We start from the raw sequence: 19,390 nt of genomic DNA, 5'->3' as shown, positions 1-19,390 counted from the left end.
CCTCTAGTGTCACTCTCTCTCTCAAACACACACAGAGCGCCACGAAGCTATAGTAATGTCTGGCATTTGCAGGAATATCTGCAAGCTGTGCCCTTATTTATGGATACATACTTAAGCTCTACATACAGCTCTGTATCTTCAAAAGTTTTTTTTTGCTTCAATTATTTTGAGAAGTAATAATACATTAATAACTCCTGATGATTTGAAAGCATTAGTACAGCTTAATTTAAAAAAAAAAAAATACAAAAATAACTGTTGGTCTAATGCATGCGGCTCTTCAGCCCCTCTGTTGTGGCTCCCTGAGGTTACATCCACACCAACGAAAACCATCTCCGTCCACACGGCATTTCAGCATCGTTTTCGAAATGATCTCCGTCCAGACTAAAACGCCTGAAAACGAATATTCACGTACACTGGACATGCGGGTGGGTGCTGGTGTAAATAGGAAGTCTGCTCCGTAGGGCTGGCTGGTTTGTCAACTAAAATGTGCGTCACATCTTATTATGTCACTGTCAAGCTAATTATAATTTGCAGACCTCCGCCCTCGGTAAACTATTGTAAGCTATTATGTTGAGCACGTTAAGAGCTCTCTAGGAAGCAGTGTTCCTGTGTATGTGTTTGGTGCTTTTATTGTGAAGGATGAGACGGAAAGAAAATAAGGTTCTGGTGAAGTGTGGGAAAAGTGAATAACGTTGGAGCCCCGTGTTTATTATTATCATAAAGTATTGGGACAACATTAACCCTCGGTAAACCATCAATGAATAAATCCAAAAAAGAAAAGTCACGGAGGAAAATAGAGTATAATTTCGCGTGGACGTATTAATTTGCTTTCACTGCCAATGATGCTGGCTTACCTGAATGCTTGAAATGTGGCGAGGAATTAGCAAACAACAAAAAATGTAATGTTGAAAGACTCTTCCAGAACAATCACATATTTGCTGAAAAGTATCACGCTGGAGATGAGCAAAAAAGAGCGAGTTCTCAACTGCTGCAGCAAACTGAGCAAGTTTTGTTCTCCTCTTCATCAGAGTTTGCTATTATTATAACTGGTGAAATAGCAATAAAATGTCAAGAATTGTCTTTACTCTTGTTCTATGATTTCATAAATACAACAAACTATAGTTTTTGCATATATATAATATAACTGTAAAACTTTATAAGCAGTGATATCAAATAGCTTTTGCGGCTCCAGACACATTTTATTTGGTGAAAAATAGGGCAAAATGGCTCTTTGGATAGTAAAGGTTGCCGACCCCTGGTCTAATGGGTGTATCAAAACTGTGAAATATGCATGCCTGCTAGCACAGTGGATGGAAAATGATGGATGATTTATGATGGCAAATGCGGCATTTCATGTCATCCATATCGTATGTTACTTCCACTTCTAGATTTGGCAAAAAAGTAAATCCTGTCATAAAGAATTACGAGCTGCATACGGTCCAAATAGATTGTTGGATAAACACATAAAAAAGACTTTGGTAGCCAGAGGACTCCACAACAATACATATGTCACACCTGACATAATGTAGTGTCTAAAAGAACGGCACCTATCGACACATATTTTCCCTGGGCTCCATCCACAGACGTATTGTATGGGTTCCACAGTACGGTGAGGCTGTAAATGATGAAAGACGGCCTGTTACTGCGCGCCTTGTGGTCGATGCCTCTGCTGAACATGCCAGCCATAATGGATAAGCTGTTTTCCAAACGACCGAAGCCACAGCTCGTATTCTGTAGCCCGGTAGCCACTATCGCTATGCAGCTGGTGGGGTAGAACGTCTGGAGAAACTCAATCCATCACACACTGCAACTTCAGAGCAAATGCAAGGAATCCTTTAGAAAGTAGTCGTGCTTGGAAAAAAGAATATATCAGACAGCAAAGGCAGCAGCTATACTGCCTATAAGAGCCAAAGGAGCTGCAGAGGATATCAAAATAACACCAAAGAGGGAGAAGATACCTTTGATTTGAAGGACAATGAGGCATAGTTAAATACAAACTTCATTCAGATGGTTACAAACCAAATCTATGCATGTAAGGATCAAGATTCTTCTGAGATTCTGAATTGATTCACAACTTCCAAAAAACGATTTTTAAGTATTTTTTTTTCTCCAAAAGAAGCTAGATATTGCAGCTGAGGGACAGTAATCCTACAGTGGCCCATGCTGTCTGTTTGTGTGTCAAGTCATACTCACACAGTCCTGGTGTGAAACAGTGAAATTGTTAATTGTAATAGTAAAAAGTGCACAGTCTGTGTGAACAGCCTGCCAGTGACTTCATAGTCTTCAGTGTAGTATTCAGAGAAACCAAACATTTAGATGGATACCTATATGCTTTGTCATTGTGTATGCATAGGGATGCTTTCTGGGCTCCCTTAGTAGCGCTCACTTAGGGCTACTTAGACTACTTATTGACCTCTCACTTTTAGGCTTGGGAGGAAACACTCAACCCGAATAAAATTTAGCTATAATAAATTCCTCCTGCGGTTTAGCTCATGACAGACTGTCAAGCAGTGCAGCCACAAGGACAGAAAAGTGACAACGGGAGAAGAGGAGAAAGACAAAGAGGGGGTACAGAGTTTGACAGCTGCGGTGTTCCTTTCTTCTCCTGGATGCATCATCAATCAGTTTTCATGATGCAGACTGCAAGACTGACCTCCACAGAGCCGCTGCCACAGAGGAATAATCCTAAATGATGATTGCTTTTACATTTCCCTTCACTTCCTCTTTCTTTCTTACGATGCCTCTGTGACTCTTTTTATTTTCTGTCTCCCTCCCTCTCTTCGCTTTCATCGAGATTCCCACGACAGAAACTAACACCCATTCACACACATGCACCACCAACTGCTCCGCCTGCGTTTCCCATATGTCTCCTGTGATTCCTCAAGCCCATTGACTTCACAGACAGAGGCTCTGTGTTCTGCTGTGCTGCTGTGTCCTCGTCCCACTGCAGCTCATCCTGTGGAGCTCAGTGATGAGGACCAGACCATCGGTTGGGTTTGTAGGCTGGTGATGTCCTTTTTGAAGTGCTTCACAGAGCTCTTCCTTTGGGACTTTTGTTCGAGAGTGTAAACTCAGACTCACTCTAGCCATACTGTACATCAAACTATTGTCACACTATGCTCATCCTGCCCCGTGCAATTAAAGTAATAACACATTCCGGTTTTGCTGAGGCTGTAATCCCAAGGAGAACAACAGCATTATTCTTTTCAGTTAAGAACATAATGTTTGTGTTCAGGTGACAAAGCCCTCTGGTCGCTGTAGCCTTCTAGTGGCCATAGTAGTTATGGGAGGAGCAAAAGAGGAAGTCAAGTGATGTTGTTTTAGAGCCGCAGAGGGAGGATGGATCAACAACACGTCAGACTCGGGAGACCGCTGTTCATTTCCAATTTACAAATGACAGTCAATATTTTTTATTTTTTTTCAGAGCATGATCACGATCGTCCCTGAACCTTCACCACCTGTTACTTATTGTAACCATGAGGATTAAGGTCCCCTTACCTTGACTAAGTAATAATTTCTACCCAAACCTCATGGTTTGCTAATCTTTAAAAAGTACTTCTTTAACCCAACCCCTGATCTTTCCCTAAGGCAAGTCGTTTTAACGCCTAAGCCTCACCAAACTTTTACAGATATAGAGTGAAACCCCTTTATATCTCTAACCTTCAAGCAACAGTGTGTTCAATATTTCAGGGTTATGTCTCTTGGTTTCTGTTTTCTGTTTTCTGTATCCTGGATTGTGCTTCTCAACTGAGTTTCTACAGCCAATGTGAATGGACGGGAAGGATCAGTGAAGACCAAGAACTCCTTATTTTTTTTGTCGTCTTGTCTCTTATTCCTTCTTTAATCTCATCTTCTTCAGACATGGATGCTCCTACCAACCTGATCACCACTAAAGTAACAGAGGACACTGCAATAGTTTCATGGGATCGTGTCCAGGCAGAAATAGATGGCTACATGTTGAGCTACACCTCTGCTGAGGGCTCCAGCACCGAGATCCCCGTAGGACGTGACAGCACCTCGTACAGGCTGGTTGGGTTGAAGCCTGGAGTTCTCCACACCGTATACATCTGGGCCTTCAAGGGCAACAAAGTCAGCACGAAGAGTTCAACAGTAGCTGAAACAGGTAAACTTTGAATGGGACCCTGGTTCATTACAGGAGTGGTCGATGAATTTGGTCTGTGTGTGTGTCCACAATTAAAGAGCTTCAAGAATGACCTTTTAAGTATAAAGGGTCTGGTGTTTGATATAAAGGCAACAAGGAATTCCACAAAGGTTAGACACAAGAGATAACTTACTGACACTTTTGTTTGAGCACAGTTGGAGATTTAAATACTAGAGATGTTCAGATACCATTTCTTCCTTCCTTCTACCGATTCTGATATCTTTACTTGTCGAGACAACATCAGGCTTGACTTAAACACTGCTTTCTTAACTTTGTAAAACAAAATGTAACAAATAAATGCCTAGATATAAATTCATTAAATTATTTATTATTAAAAAGTGAATTGTACAACTTGCAACAAATCCGGTCAAAAACAAGAATTCTATATATATATCTATCTAGTATAGACTGTAATATTGAATAGATCAGCGTAATGTTACCAATACCTGATCCAAGTTAAAGAGGGTGAAAATTCCCTCTCTAATATATATTTTGTACTGCTGTATTTATTCAAGTTTCTCAACAAAAGCAAAATTTTACAAGATTACATTCAAACACATCATCATAAAGGTATAATTTACCTTCGTATAATACTTTATTCTTACTGAATAGAGCTCGAGCGCATCATAATGTAACTCAGTGCAACCTCTGTTAACTTTAGCTGTTATTTAGCAAAGCAGGACTGTGCTGCCCCACAGCTGCTAACAGCTAACGTTAGCTCTCCTCCTGCCGATTTCAACATGTATTTGTTGTTCACAATGGAGCAATATCAGGGAAAAAATAGGTTACATAAGAGTGGTTAACCATAGGCGTGTAGTGCTAGTTTGCACATGTGCTGTACTGATCAGCCATAATCACATAGCGAGTGACAAATGTTGATGTTGTTGTTGTGTAGCATAAATGAGCTCATAAGTCATATGATGATGTGATATTGGATGCATAGACTTGAGTATTTGCCGATACCTAATCCAGCATTTTTGGTTATATCGGAGGCATTTCACAACTTTGACCTGGGAGTCTCCAATATCTCAAGTTTCCCAGGCAGCGTGTTTCATTTCTTTCTTTCTTTCCAGCCTGTGAGCAGAGAGAAGGATATTTTAAGAGCATCTTTTTCTTAAACTCCTTTGTGTAAGATGCTTTTAACTCAAATAGCCCTTATGTACAATGCATCAATCGTTTCCCTTTGATTTTCTCTGTGTGGGTTTTCTACACTCTTCCGTGTCTTTTTTTGTGGTGGCAAGAAGTCAAAAGCATCACAGTAGACATTTTACACTTATCACACTAACCCCTCTTTGTCTATCTGCAAAGACAGAAACTCTCATTGAAAAAGATTATTTCACATAATTAGGCTGGACACCTTATTTAAAGGCCATTTATTTTAGCCTGGGGCTGAATGTTGTAAAGAAGTTTGAGAAGAGCCAATTCTGCTTCTTTACCAAAGCCAGCAATTTTGTTTCTCCTGTGTTATCCTGTCTCTTCATCTTTGCTGTTGTGAAGGTTAGCAGCTGTTGCTGTCTGCTTGCCTTCATGTCTCTGAAGAAAAAAGCTGAAGAAGAAGGCTTTTGAGTACCAACTGGCGGACATCCAAATTGCTTTAGAAGCCAAAAACTTTTAGCAGACATGTTAGCTCCAATAACCCAGCTCATACATCAACTAGTGGGATGGCTCTTAGATGCAAATATCTGAAGTAGCTTGAAACTCACTTTGCTAGCTGGTGATCTTAACAATTGTGATCATAATTAACTATAACATGAGCAATATGGGAAAGAGCAATTCATATTATTATTATACTATGATGAGGGACAGATGTCTGAAATAATTTGTTGAATGTATTCATCTTCAGTGTTTAAGTTATCATTTCCTTACCTGTTTTTGGAGAATACAAACTATCAGAGTGATAGGGAGCAGCAAAGACGAGATATAAGTTCATCTGAAAGCCAAAGCATTGACATCGTATCAGGAAACATCATTGGTTCAGATTTCTCTTCACTGCAACAATGTTCTGTCACCATCTTTTGTTTGCTATAGTAGTTTGCATGTTCTTTAATTAACATAGCTCATAGTGTACCCATAGTAGCCCTGCTTATATAACAATGTGATATAACGTCAAACTTGGATTCGAAACCTCAAGAGAAAAAAATGTCACATGGGATTCTTTGGTTATTCATTTTTGTAATTTTTTGTAATTTTCATCTTCTTGATGACAAAGGGACCAGTTCTGATTAAAGGACCAAAACGCATTGATCCAAGTTTGACGTTTCAACCCTCTTACACAGAGACTGAAGATTCTGTGTAAGAGGGAACCATATTATACTGATTTGGATTAGCTGTTTGTTTTTGTTGTTATGTATGCACTGGATGTTGTGATGTCCTTTAGTAGTCTCTACTAACCATAACTCCCCACACAGAGCTGGATGCTCCTACTAACGTCTTGGCCCAAGATGAAACAGAGTCCAGCTTCAGGGTGTCCTGGGATCACACCCAGACAGAAATTGATGGCTACGTCGTCACCTACAGCTCTTCTGAGGGCTCAAGTGAGGAAATCCCAGTTGGGTCTGACAGTACTTCATACATGCTGACTGGCCTGAAGCCTGGTGTCCTCTACACTGTCTACATTTGGGCCATCAAGGGGAGCAAAGCCAGCAGGAAGAGCTCAACACAAGCTGAGACAGGTCTCAAATCTAACACTTTCTGTTCAAGTCCAAAGCCTTAATTATCTGAACAGCTAATGCCAAAATGTTGGGTTAAGTGCTTGATGAAAAATACATTTTAAAAACATTCCTAAATGATTCCCTGACATCTGGTTTTTAGATGTAGCTTCAGCCATTGTGTCTATTACAAAATCCACAACTCAAAATTAGAACTATTGCACACAAAGCTCTTTCAAAGGTCAGACATAGTCAAGCTTCAGTCTGTCATGAGACCAGGTCTTGGGATAAGTTAATGGACTGGTCTATAGTCTGTAGTTTGCATCAGCAGTGTATTAATATCCTCTACTAACTACTTCCTCTAGAACTGGACGCTCCCACTAACCTCTCAGCCCGAGATCAAACAGAGTCCAGCTTCAGTGTATCATGGGATCCAGCCCAGGCTGAAATAGATGGCTACATCCTAACCTACAGCTCCTCTGAGGGCTCCAGTGGGGAGATCCCAGTGGGGCCTGACAGCACCTCTTACAGGCTGACTAGTTTGAGGCCTGGGGTCTTCTACACTGTCTACATCTGGGCCATTAAAGGAAACAAAGCCAGCAAGAAGATCTCAACACAAGCTCAGACAGGTCTCTACCAATTTCTGTTAAACCGATAAATTAAAGTCATGCCTCGATTGAAATACTCACCTCACATATTGTTTTGTGGGGCCATGTTTATGTTTAATACGTCATACTTTCTACAGTTATTTTGACAAGACAAATCTCTTGTAAACCCCAAAAGGAAAATCTGTCTCTCACATGGAAGACTAATCAGCTTATTTGTTTAAAGACGTTTTCAAATCCATCACTTCATCTATCTGCTTGCCAACTTCTCATGCTGGTCACGACGAGCAAAGCAGCCCAGACATCCATAGTCACCAATAACTTACTCCTGCTCAGAGGTGTAATCCCATGAGCATGTCCTGCAACTACCCTGCAGTCTCCCCTGAGCCACTCATGCATGAAGCATAAGAAGGCGTTCAGGGCCAAAACACCTCTACCTGCTACTTTGGAAGAGACTCGTCATTCAGACTGAGATCAGCCAACATGTTCAGGAACCTCATCTCAGCCTCTTTTATCCAACAATATGATCATTTCAGTTACATGTGCTGTACTACCCAACCTTTGTGACCACAGATGAAGGATGGATTGAAGATTGACTCTTTGGCTCAGCTGTCTCTTCACTAGCACCCAATTCCCTAATGTTTTGTTGTTGTCCTACATTTTAGCTGGTGTGTAAAATTCAAATTTCCCTGGATCTTTGGAACAGCTGCCTAATTATCTGAATAGAAAAAGACACTTTTTACCAGAAGAGGACAACTGAATGCCTTGAAGGACTCCCTCCCCAGTTTGACAGTCTTCTTCACTCCTTGTGTCCACCACCAGACAAGCACCTTCAAACCAGAGCTACTTGAAGCTGCTTGCATGATTGGGATTTTGAACAGAGTCCATTCTGTATATAACATATGCATTGACAGAAGAAAATTGGAGGCTTAGAGTGAAGAGTTGAATTTATTAGTGGGCAGAGAAACAAGGTATTTTCAGCAAACCCAGAAGGCCAAATGTTCTGACCAATCTTCGTTTTCCTCCCTGCAAGATGCAGGTGCACCAGGCACCCTCCTCCAGGGAAAAGCAGGATAGATATGATTTATAATGCTCTTTCTCCGATGCACAATCAAGTAGTCACAATGTGCTCAGTCCATAACATCTGCCAAACAGGTATTGCCCCCAACTTCCAGCATTTCTGGCTGAGCTATGGGGATTCATCCGTTAACAGGGGCTCTCATGTTCTTATTCCAGGCAAAGTTTTCTTAGCTCTTGCTATAACCGTGACTCCATATGCAGCACTGGGCGCTTCATCAGCGTATCGTGAGACAAAGTGCAGTCAAAAGTTCAATGGACATAAGCTTAGCTACAGTTCTGATGAGAGCTCAAGCACAGAGACACCTCTGAGATCCCATGATGTCTACTACAAGCTTACTGCCTGAGTCCTTGTGTCCTTTACATTGTCTACATTTGGGCAGTGAGTTGGGACAAAACTAGTGGAAAGGTTTAAACATATATTGCATCTGATATATATATTATATATATTTTTTTTTTACGATGCAATATATGAAGGTAAACATAATTTTTCTTGTAATGACCATCATATTACTAATGTTCTTAGCAAATGCATGCCAGAAGATTTCATTTGTTCGCCTTTGGGTGAGAAATTAAACACTATATTTTGTAGTCTGCATCAGTAGTTCTTGTAGTTTGCATCTTTGTAGTATAATAACCAACTCAACTAACATCTTCCTCTAGAACTGGATGCTCCTGCTAACCTCCTAGCCCGAAATGAAACAGAGTCCAGCTTCAGCGTGTCTTGGGATCCAGTCCAGGCAGAGATTGATGGCTACGTCCTCACCTACAGCTCCTCTGAGGGCTCTAGTGGGGAGATCCCAGTCGGGTCTGACAGCTCTTACAGGCTGACTGGCCTGAGGCCTGGTGTCCTCTACACTGTCTACATTTGGGCCATCAAGGGAAGCAAAGCCAGCAGGAAGATCTCAACAAAAGCTGAGACAGGTTAATACTCTATGAATAGGCAGGATTTTCTTATGATAAAGCTCTCCTCTCTCTTGAAATGGCATTCGGAATTTCACATCTTTAAAAGAGGTACATTTTTTGACAATTCTGGCATTCTAGATTTCTGTTTTCAAAGATATTGATACACACAGGAAAAATTGCATTTGGAAACATTTACCAATGGTAATTATCCTAAGCTATTTTTCTCCTGTTAAGAGAGGCCTTAATCTGATGTTTAGTGTAGTGAAATTACAAAATAGTCACATATTCTATTCATAAATTTGATTGTGGATTGCTTTAAATATCTTTCTTACTAGGCTGTACAGCGCCCATAAGCACCACCACGGTGGCACCTTTTAATAAATGCTGTGATCTTAGCACAAAGCTGTCTCAAAAAAAAAGGAACCAATCTACTTAAAGTAATTTGCAATCACTGTGGCTGAAAAGGCTTTTCACATCAATGAGCCTTCACCAGGTTTCTTTGTATGAACAAAGAGTTCATTGCTCTATTACTGTTAAAAAACAAAAGGCCTAAGTCTGAGAATGATGATAAGAATTATTTCTTGTCAGTCAGGATCTGCTATATGTGGTCCTAGTTTGGGGGGATATTAGTTACTGCAGAAGCAGTAACAGGAGTTATGTAAAGGTGAGTTAACGTTGTAGCCTTTTAGATGAAGAGGACAAGAACTACAGTGATTTCATCCCTATAGAGTTGATAATAAATTGTAATTAATGCTGAAAACAGCATTGCATTGGTCAGTAGATTTCTGTATTTGTGGGTGTATTTTACTTCTTTAACGTTTGATTGGACACTACTGAACATACTGGTGTTCACAGGGGTCAAGGGTGAAGTACCAGAGCTCCGAGAATACATCTGGGTTGTATCGTCGGGACAGAGAGTTCCCTGTGGTGCTTGCATCATGTGTGAGACCTGTTGGACTTTTTGAAAAATGTGCAGTAACTTGTGCATTTTAATACAGCATATCAATGTAACCTCCAAAACTGCTGATGGTCTCAAAAACAGTCATTTAAACTATAATACTTAGACACCTGCAAACGTGAACTTGAAAATTGCTTTATTTATTCATTTAATAATGATACTTTTGATTAATGTGCACACAAAACAGCAATCCATCAATTCTTACGACCTATGACCATCGATTTAATCAACTGTACAATTCTTACAAAGTCAAAATGAGTTTGATGCAAACTACCAAGGCACACCAAAACTCCTGCTCTGGCAGGAAATGCATCCCACAGGCGAGGCCATGTCAATGGGCATGTCTGGTAACTTAGTGTGGGGTAAAAATAGCAGCGGCAGCACCTGATGAATGGGTTACAACAGGGGTATCATTGTGTGAGCCAGATGATCTGTAAAATCACCTGGGAGCTCTAAGTGAAAGCTGGATCTTTTCAATTAGGCAGCAAATGGCAGAGTTTTGGATTATAAACTTGTCTTGTCATAACTCATTAGAAGTTGTCTATGGCTACAGACCAACGTGGTGCTGGGTTCAAATAGGAAAGCCATTGTGTCAGACAATATCATCTGGGACACATAAAAACATGTGTTATTACATTTGGGATTTTATTGGACCTAGTAACAAGCACCATTAATATGTCCGTTAAAACGGTCTCAAATCGACACCAGTGTGTTTCACAGACTTTTTCAGCATTATTGTTTCCACTGTTGATTCTACTAAATTTATGAATGTTCACACGATTTTCTCCCATTACAATTGAATTACCAGAAAAGCGATTAAATTTGTTCAGTGTTGGTAAAAATGAGAATAGGATGAATCTTTAGGCTTTATTTATATTAGAAGAAAACTGAAAGAATGAGCCTTGACTTGAATAAATAATAGATAGCTTGAGCTGATTTTGTACGTCATGGTGACATGCGCTTCCTCTGATTTCCTGAGCCGTGGGAGGTTAAAGCTGCCACGGTTACAGCAGGCATCTTTGTGTCAGACAAATTATTTCAGCGTGTGTTTCAGGTCAAACCTCCCAAAGCAAGGCAGAGGAATAACCACCTGTTCATCTGCATAGGCAAATTGTAACTTCACAGGAGGCTGTCATCTCTAGTGTTGTGCTTCAGGTGGAGAGAGGCTGAAAAGCCACAGTGTTAGATACGTTAATGTTGACCTTGTCATTGAGGTAGCGAAAGGAAATAAAGAGGGATTAAAACCGCACTGCAACGTTACTGTATGTCTGTCTTAGGAAACACTTCTTTTGAGTGTGAGAACAACTTATATTTTTTGAAGCACCAATGAAATGTTTGAGTAAAATGATGATTTAACAAAAATGTTAAAACATCTGTTTATATTAAGAGACTCTTTTCATTCAAAATTGATTATTTTCTCTAGTTTTGTTGAAGAAACTCAAGTAAACAGCATAAAAAATCCTGCTTACTCAATCCGGACCTGAGTTGTAAAGATATATTAATGAACATACAGTATTCTCCATGTTCCTGTGCTGTAATCCACTCTGATTTACACTCGCAACAGACATTGATGCCCCGAAGGAGCTGAAGGCGACAGATGTGACGCTGGAGTCTGCTCTTTTGACCTGGGTTCCTCCTCTTGCTGACATTGAGGGTTACATTCTCACCTACATAGATGAGGATGGCAACATGGAGGTACTTAGCCATATTTTCTAACCCAAAAAAGATTGACTCCACACCGAATTGTATTCACATGTGCAACAACTAAGGTATTACACTCTTTGTCTCACAATTTGTAAATACAGATTCTGTGTCGGAGTATATTTGCACTTATTTTTTGTATTACGTTTAATTACAAAGAACTCACCCTCATATGGAAAACTCAATTTGACTGTGTAGGAGGATGATAAAACCTTTTTATTCTGCATTGGGTAAGAGCTGCAGTTCCTTTTAGGATCCTGTGGCCAAATGGGAATATTGAAAGTCCTGTCTTTGTCTCTTCAAGCATACAATTACCATTTGGAAAACAGTTTCTTCACTGCTTGAAATATGCTGAGGCAACAGCAAAGCTGTGTGTTCAACTTAAGCTCTGTTAAATGCTGACCCCTTGTGGTCAAACATATAATGAATCTACTTTTGGATTTATGGATGAGGTGATTGATCTTTTACTTGACACTCTTTTTAAGATTTTATATAAAGATTTAGGAGCTCTCTTAATGCCTGTCTCTAATTGAAGCTCAATACCATATCGTCACTGTGTTCAGTAAGATTAACTGCAATTATTGTTTTGTTTTTTCTCCAGACAGTTGAAAAGCAGCTTGGCGCCCGCGAGAGCAATTTTGCTGTGTCGAGTTTGGAGATGGGGAAGAGATACATCGTCACCATCATTGCCTACAGGGGAAACAAGAGGAGCAAGGTGGTAGAGACCATCTTCAGAACAGGTCTGTGCATTACTGTCTGAGTCACAACTGTTTTCTGTGTATGATGCTCTTTGCTCGGATTCCTTTCTATTTTATTTATCATTTTATCAGTCAGTTTGTGTGACATGTTCTTCTGCACTGTAACGTTACGTCATGAGTAATAAATAAACATTAATAATGCAGTCACACCTCTCCCCTAGTTGGCCTCCTGTACCCCTTCCCCATGGACTGCATTCAGATCATGAAGAATGGCAATAAGAAGAGTGGTATCTACACCGTCTATATTAACAACGACCGCTCCAAACCAATTGAGGCTTACTGTGACATGGAGACTGATGGAGGTGGCTGGCTGGTATGAATCACTGATGAAACTGCACACATCAAAAGAAGGAAAGATTATCTTTTGAATAAGGCTTCAGGATATTAAAAGTATTGTTTATTTTTGTATTATAGTTTAATTTTTGTGGGCACAATTTATACCAGTAAATATTAAAGGGGCATTCCACTGACTCACACAGCCTCAGAAAAAAGTTGTGTAATGTCTTCTTTGGCTTGGCAAAGTCTAAATAGCAGATAGTTTGAAACATTTGTGTAACAGCTGTGAGTGAACATCCTGTGCTCGCTGTATTCAGGTGCTCCAACGACGTACCTCTGGCAAACTGGACTTTATGAAGCGCTGGAAACAGTACATAGCCGGGTTTGGCAACATGACAGAGGAGTTCTGGATTGGTGAGCACTGATTCTCTGCGGACATCGAAACATGCACATGTGAACAGTAATGGAGTATTTCTTCTTACCTTCACTCTGTCTGGATGGTCCCTCAGGTCTGGATAAGATATATGAGCTCACAAACACTCCTACTCAGTATGAGCTGAGGTTTGACCTGGGCCTGGGTGCTGAGAGAGCCTATGCTGTGTACGACAACTTTAAGATTGCACCGGTCAAGCAGAAATTCAAAATTACTATCGGCAAATACAGTGGAACAGCAGGTGAGCCTTTTACTCCTAGAATATTTTCTAAACTACCAGCAATACAATAGACATCATGCTCTACAAACGTATATACTCTCTGACACTTAACTCAGATAGAAAGAGTTATAGAGAAGAAGAGAGGGCAATGAGACAGACCGGCGGGAATACAGGGGTTTCAAGCAGTAGGCAGCCCACCCATCAGTGTGTGGGGTTCTTAGAAAGCTAATACACACCGACAGTAGGTGGAGTATTTGTTTGAGAGACTTGTATTCAGTTATAGGCTGGAGTTTTAAAGGGAAGAAGAAGGCAGGGTTTTAGTGGGCTTTGAAGACAGAAACATACAGACGCACAGCAAGTGGGACGTTGGGTCTAAACATTACACAGTGTTCGGAAACAACATACACTGCATCTCTCTATTTCTGGCTTTTTTATAAAATTTCTTCTATCAGGGAGCATTTGGCAGAAAAAGGAGTGAGCAGTAAAATCTGAGTATATATTGTTGATAGAGGAAGGTACATACAGACTCTTCTGTAGAGTTTCTAATGTTTAAAGTCTACAGACAACTATTGTTAATTATTGTTGATGATCCCAGGTGATGCTATGACCTACCACCAAGGCCGGCCCTGGACTACTATCGATAATGACAATGACATCGCCCTGGGTAACTGTGCCCTGACCCACCGTGGCGCCTGGTGGTACAAAAACTGTCATCTTGCCAACGTCAATGGAAAGTGGGGAGACAACAGGCACAGTTTGGTGAGTGAGAGTGATTCAGTGATTCAGTGTTGTGGATCTTCCAATGTGGGTTTAAAAAGACTGTTAAAAAGAACAAAAAGTTAAAAATGCAAAAAGGATAGCTAGTAGAGTGGGTCACCCAGTACTAACAGGTATTTGTATCAACATGCACAAAACAATTTATAAGTGAATTCAATCATAATGTTCACAATAATACTTCAAACATAAAAAGGTTTTGGTGGTTTAACATCAAGGACAAAGGTCAAGGTTTCTTTATTAATAACCAAGAGTAAATGTGTTGTGCAGACGGGAGATTCAGCATCCAGAGTTAAAACAAGACACACTCACAGCTCAAAGGACATCAAAACACTTTTAAACGAGAATCATCCTATTGAAATAGTATTAAGAACTCTTAACAAAGTCATGGATAAGTGCCTCTACACACACACACACACACACACACACACACACACACACACACACACACTCACTCCAGGGCTTTAAGTGGCCCTGACTGTAATCTGCGATGACAGACGTATACTAACTTAAACAGAAGAGGCTGTAGACAGTCAAACATCATGCCTTCACTCCATCCTTGCCAGCAAATTAATTCATTCTCCAACTTGCAAAGTTTGAATCTGCTTCATTAAATCAAGCTGTACTGGGGACTTTTGTCCGTGAATAATAAGTGGATCTCTAAACTGTTATACTCTTTAGCTCAAAATGTCAATGTGGAAAATGAAATTTTAATTGTGTGTCCTTTATTAATTCAGCAGTCATTGGAGGTTTCAAGGAGGAGTTTTTGCTGTTTTCTTCTCTTCGTTTTTCCTTGCGCTAAAGGAAATACAGTTAGTAGTTGTACGACACTCACAACTATAGCTGCTTGTCCTGTCTCAATTTTCTACTGTGTAAGTGATGCACAACAAAAACAACTAGCCATCATGTTATTTGGGGTTCTTTCAAAACATGCTGCAAAAAGAACCCAAAAAAAGAATAATGACCGGGAGGCTGTTCCCTGGTCAGCAATCAAAGACAACTCCGCCCTAACCCACTCTTAGTTGTTTTGTTTTGGATTGTCGAGATGAAGCAGAAATGGTCTCAATCCATCAGCAGTGATAAGAAAACACATTTCTCACACCAGCTATAAAGCATAAGTGTTTTTGCCAGGCTGATAGGGTAACAACAACAGTTATTATGTCTAAGGGAGTGTGATACTGAAGAAAATGCCAGGGGATTTCTGTGCTCTTGTCGAGATTTCATCCATAATATTGCCGCTGCAGATGTCTCCCGCAATGTTTGTCGGCAAAATGCAATAACAGTCAAAACAAGTTTGTACTCACATGAAATGAAGCCAGAGGCTGGTGTTTATTAGTGTTTGTCATTCTGCCTGTCTGTCATTGCCGCCTGCCTCTTCTGTGACTCTGTCTCCCATCCTTTTCTTGTCTCCCTCATTTCCCCTCTCCCTTCCCTCTCATCACTCCAACATTACCCTCTAACCATACTTTGCGTTTCCCTCTTCGATCTCTTTCTCGCTCAATCTGCTGTGCTGCTGTCAGGGAGTGAACTGGGAGCCGTGGAAGGGCCAACTGGTGTCCCTCGACTTCACCGAGATGAAGATCCGACCCGTGGGAGCCTTGTCCAGCAGGAAGAGGCGATCGTTGATGGCCAGGGAGAAGAGCAGAACCACAAACCTCCAAAAGAAATAATAGAGCACCTCCCACTTACACCACAACAGTCGTCAGCAGTCCCATTAACCTGCCATCATGCCAGATTTTGGTGTTTCTGTACATACGTACATACACTTGTCCCCACTGGTGTACATGCCTCTATGTGTCTCAACACGAGAGAAATGACGATATGCAATAGTAACTTATTATCTGTCTGTAAACAATGACATTAATCAGAAACTCCTAGTGGTTGTCAGAAAGCGACAAATAGAAAAATGTTTTTGAGTTGTTTTGAAGTGAACTTAGTCTTATTAGTTATGATGCAATAGTTATTCTTAAAAACTTCTGTTTCACTGATTCTGGTAGTAACCTTCATTATAAATCAGGAAACAGTAGATTTAGTTAAATTCTGATGCAAGAAATCCAATTTTTCTTCAATTACTGCATTCATTTGAACTTTTACAAAGGTTTTTGTATTATATGTGTTTGTTTTTCGTCGTATGAAGAATTTCAGTAGCAACTTTTCTTGTGTATAGTAGTATTGTCGTAACAACATAAATGTAAAAAAGTGTCTTGTTTGAAGGTCAGGTGTGAACGATTGGCGAGTTATTGCCCTGAGTTTATTGACTATGAAGTTGGCTGGCTGTGTCACATTCAGTTGTCGCTGCCGCCAACACTGTCACATCCCATTAGTGTGTGTGGGACGAGCCAAAGAATAACAATGGATGGCCGTCTTGAATGACCATATTGCTCCTGCTTTACATTCATAAGATACCGACAGCGCATATCAATCAATGTGATGTGCCTACATCAAACGTCAATAAGGATGAAGGGTGTTTGCCCCATCCTCAGGGACTTGATGAACAAACCCTTGTTTTCAATCTGGAAAGTTGACAAAGGTTATTAATACTGCTTTGACTTTGACTTTATTATATTATTACATTTTTACGCATTTATTACAAACTGTTGTTTTATGAGACAAGGATGGAGCACATCAATCAATATTTCTGCTGACCTGCCAGAATTGATCTAAAATCCCTGATCCGCATACATTTTGCATTCACTAAAGTGTCTTTTTAAACCTTCATGGCCTATAAGTTTTTATTCCAGCCAATCCTCAATCAGGATTTTCAAGGTCAGAAATGAGGAATTTAAAAATCTGTATATGAATCTATTTTGTTTTACCAATTGTATTGTCAGAGTTACATTATAGCTGCCCATTCATATTCATACCACACATTCATGCAATAAGTAAATAAATAAAGGTTTTGTTACATTGAGATATTGTAATTTTCTATAGTCTTAAGGGATACCGATTTATAGCTAATACTATATTGCTATATTATCATAACACACAAGATGTATTGTCTACAGACATGCTAGCAGCTCTGCGAGGCTGCACTTTTGACCTAATAGTGGCAACAGATGACGAGATAAGGGATACTCAGAGCTGTTTAAGTTATTGTGGGGGAAAATCGGTCACAAATTTCAAGGCAATCCATCCAATTTCACTCTGAAGAAAATGTCATCCTCCTGGTGGTGCTAGAGGAAATATCGGGATCACCAAATTCATTGGGATACATCCCACGGGGACTATGAGTGTTGACAAAATTACAATGCCAGTCACGTCAATATTCCAACTATTACAGCTCTTAGTTCGATGACAAACATTTCAGTCTCCTCACAAAGCTAAGTTGCATTACTACTTTGACAAAATCAGCTTTTTAGCTTTTTGCCTGAGTTTTCAACTACATCTAAGTGTTCATCAGCATATGGAGTTTGCTCAGTTTGAATTACATTATCACTGATGAAACATGGACGACACCTTACAATAAAACTGCTCAGTAAGTGCTGACACACTGATAGTTTCTCTGTCTAGAACTGCAGTGTTACTACAATGCAACGCTTTCATCACACTGAATTGAGCAACTGTACTTCCAGGGACCGATGACTGTTTGCCGTCTGGTCTCACAACAGTTTCCCAATTCTGCTTCTCATAATCTGTAGACAGCATTTCACACAGCTGCTAAGATGTGTCTTATTCACAACACATTCCACCGTTTGAACACAAAAAATATACAGTTATAAGATATGATATATTCAAACAAACACTGCACTAATTCAAGAACGCCGGTTCTTCATCAAAGGCCAAATGGTGAAGTAAACTGAATTTTTTTTTGAGTGCTTATTCATCTAAATTGAATGGGAGTGTGAGAGGGCTCAGCGGAAAATTTGGCAACAAATATTTTTAGAATGGCATTTCATTTCAACTTTAAAATGAAATGTCTCACAAAAGCTCATTGATGCGAAAGGCCTTTTCAGCCACAGTGATTGCAAATTACTTTAAGGAGATTGGTTCCTGCCATTGCTCTGCGAGGCAAGTTGTTTTCTTAGCAGCAGCATAAACAGAAGGGAGAAAGAGCCTCTCTCTTTCTTTCCATGTGTCTACTCTGTGTGGTCACATATACAGTATATGCTTGCAGACATACCCATTTGTTTGCCCATGTGACTTTGGTAAAACTTACACCTAGGGTTCAGTATGATGTGTTTTTTCCAGAAGAGAACTTGGTAATGTTGTAACAAGCGAGTGTTTGTTCTAAGGGGTGGGGTGTGAGCTGTTAATGGAAAGAGAGAAGTATGGACCAGATAGACAGGCAGGCAGACAGAGAAAGAGAAGAGGCTTTGAAGTTAACTTCTGTTTGTCAAAAAGCAAATGAGAATATCAAAAATACCACTGACTCATCCCATGATAATGCTGCAAAGTCTTGCATTACAGGGTACTTTATAGAGTGGTGCAGGGATGACGTATGTTTGTAGGCCAACCATCGGAGGTTAGCATCACACATATAAAAAGTATGGGGTTTTTTTACATTGGATTTTGGATTATTGTAGAAGATAAGTTCTATACGTTTTTGATTCCACATTTTGTTCAGCAAGATAAGCAGCTAACATTGGGCTGTAAACAAACTACACCACGTATAGTTAAATTTAGCTACTTGTTAGCAACCTTTTTTTTTTTTTACAACACTTAAAAGCTTCAAAATTCACAAGATTGGTATTTACTGACGTATTTTACATTATAGAACACAACTTTAAAATCTGTTAAGCTTGTGTTAATCAAAGACCTTATTTCAGGCATCCAAACAAAAACTCATTCAAAAAACCCATTGACTTTGAGATGAGAGTCGGAACTGGGCCGGGGCTCACCATTATGGGTTAAGGTTACCAATATTAAACATAG

General features: G+C 40.0%; 1 protein-coding gene across 1 annotated transcript in view; it reads left to right on the top strand.

The window, feature by feature from the left end:
- tnn (tenascin N) overlaps positions 1–16,264 on the top strand; it is a 37,435-nt gene extending 21,171 nt beyond the window's left edge. Inside the window, exons 9-17 of the mRNA XM_068738308.1 lie at positions 3,860–4,123; positions 6,571–6,834; positions 11,921–12,051; positions 12,659–12,797; positions 12,977–13,128; positions 13,409–13,505; positions 13,601–13,765; positions 14,340–14,503; positions 16,039–16,264. Coding sequence (XP_068594409.1) covers positions 3,860–4,123; positions 6,571–6,834; positions 11,921–12,051; positions 12,659–12,797; positions 12,977–13,128; positions 13,409–13,505; positions 13,601–13,765; positions 14,340–14,503; positions 16,039–16,188 — 1,526 coding nt within the window. The 3' untranslated portion in view covers positions 16,189–16,264. The remainder of the gene's footprint in view (positions 1–3,859; positions 4,124–6,570; positions 6,835–11,920; positions 12,052–12,658; positions 12,798–12,976; positions 13,129–13,408; positions 13,506–13,600; positions 13,766–14,339; positions 14,504–16,038) is intronic.
- Positions 16,265–19,390: the final 3,126 nt, after the last annotated feature.

This window comes from Cebidichthys violaceus, unplaced genomic scaffold (genome assembly GCF_023349555.1).
Source record: "Cebidichthys violaceus isolate CVI_PGR_0920_01 unplaced genomic scaffold, fCebVio1.0.p SCAF_8, whole genome shotgun sequence".
NCBI classification, from domain to species: Eukaryota; Metazoa; Chordata; class Actinopteri; order Perciformes; family Stichaeidae; genus Cebidichthys; species Cebidichthys violaceus.
This window is presented reverse-complemented; position numbering and strand designations above follow the sequence as displayed.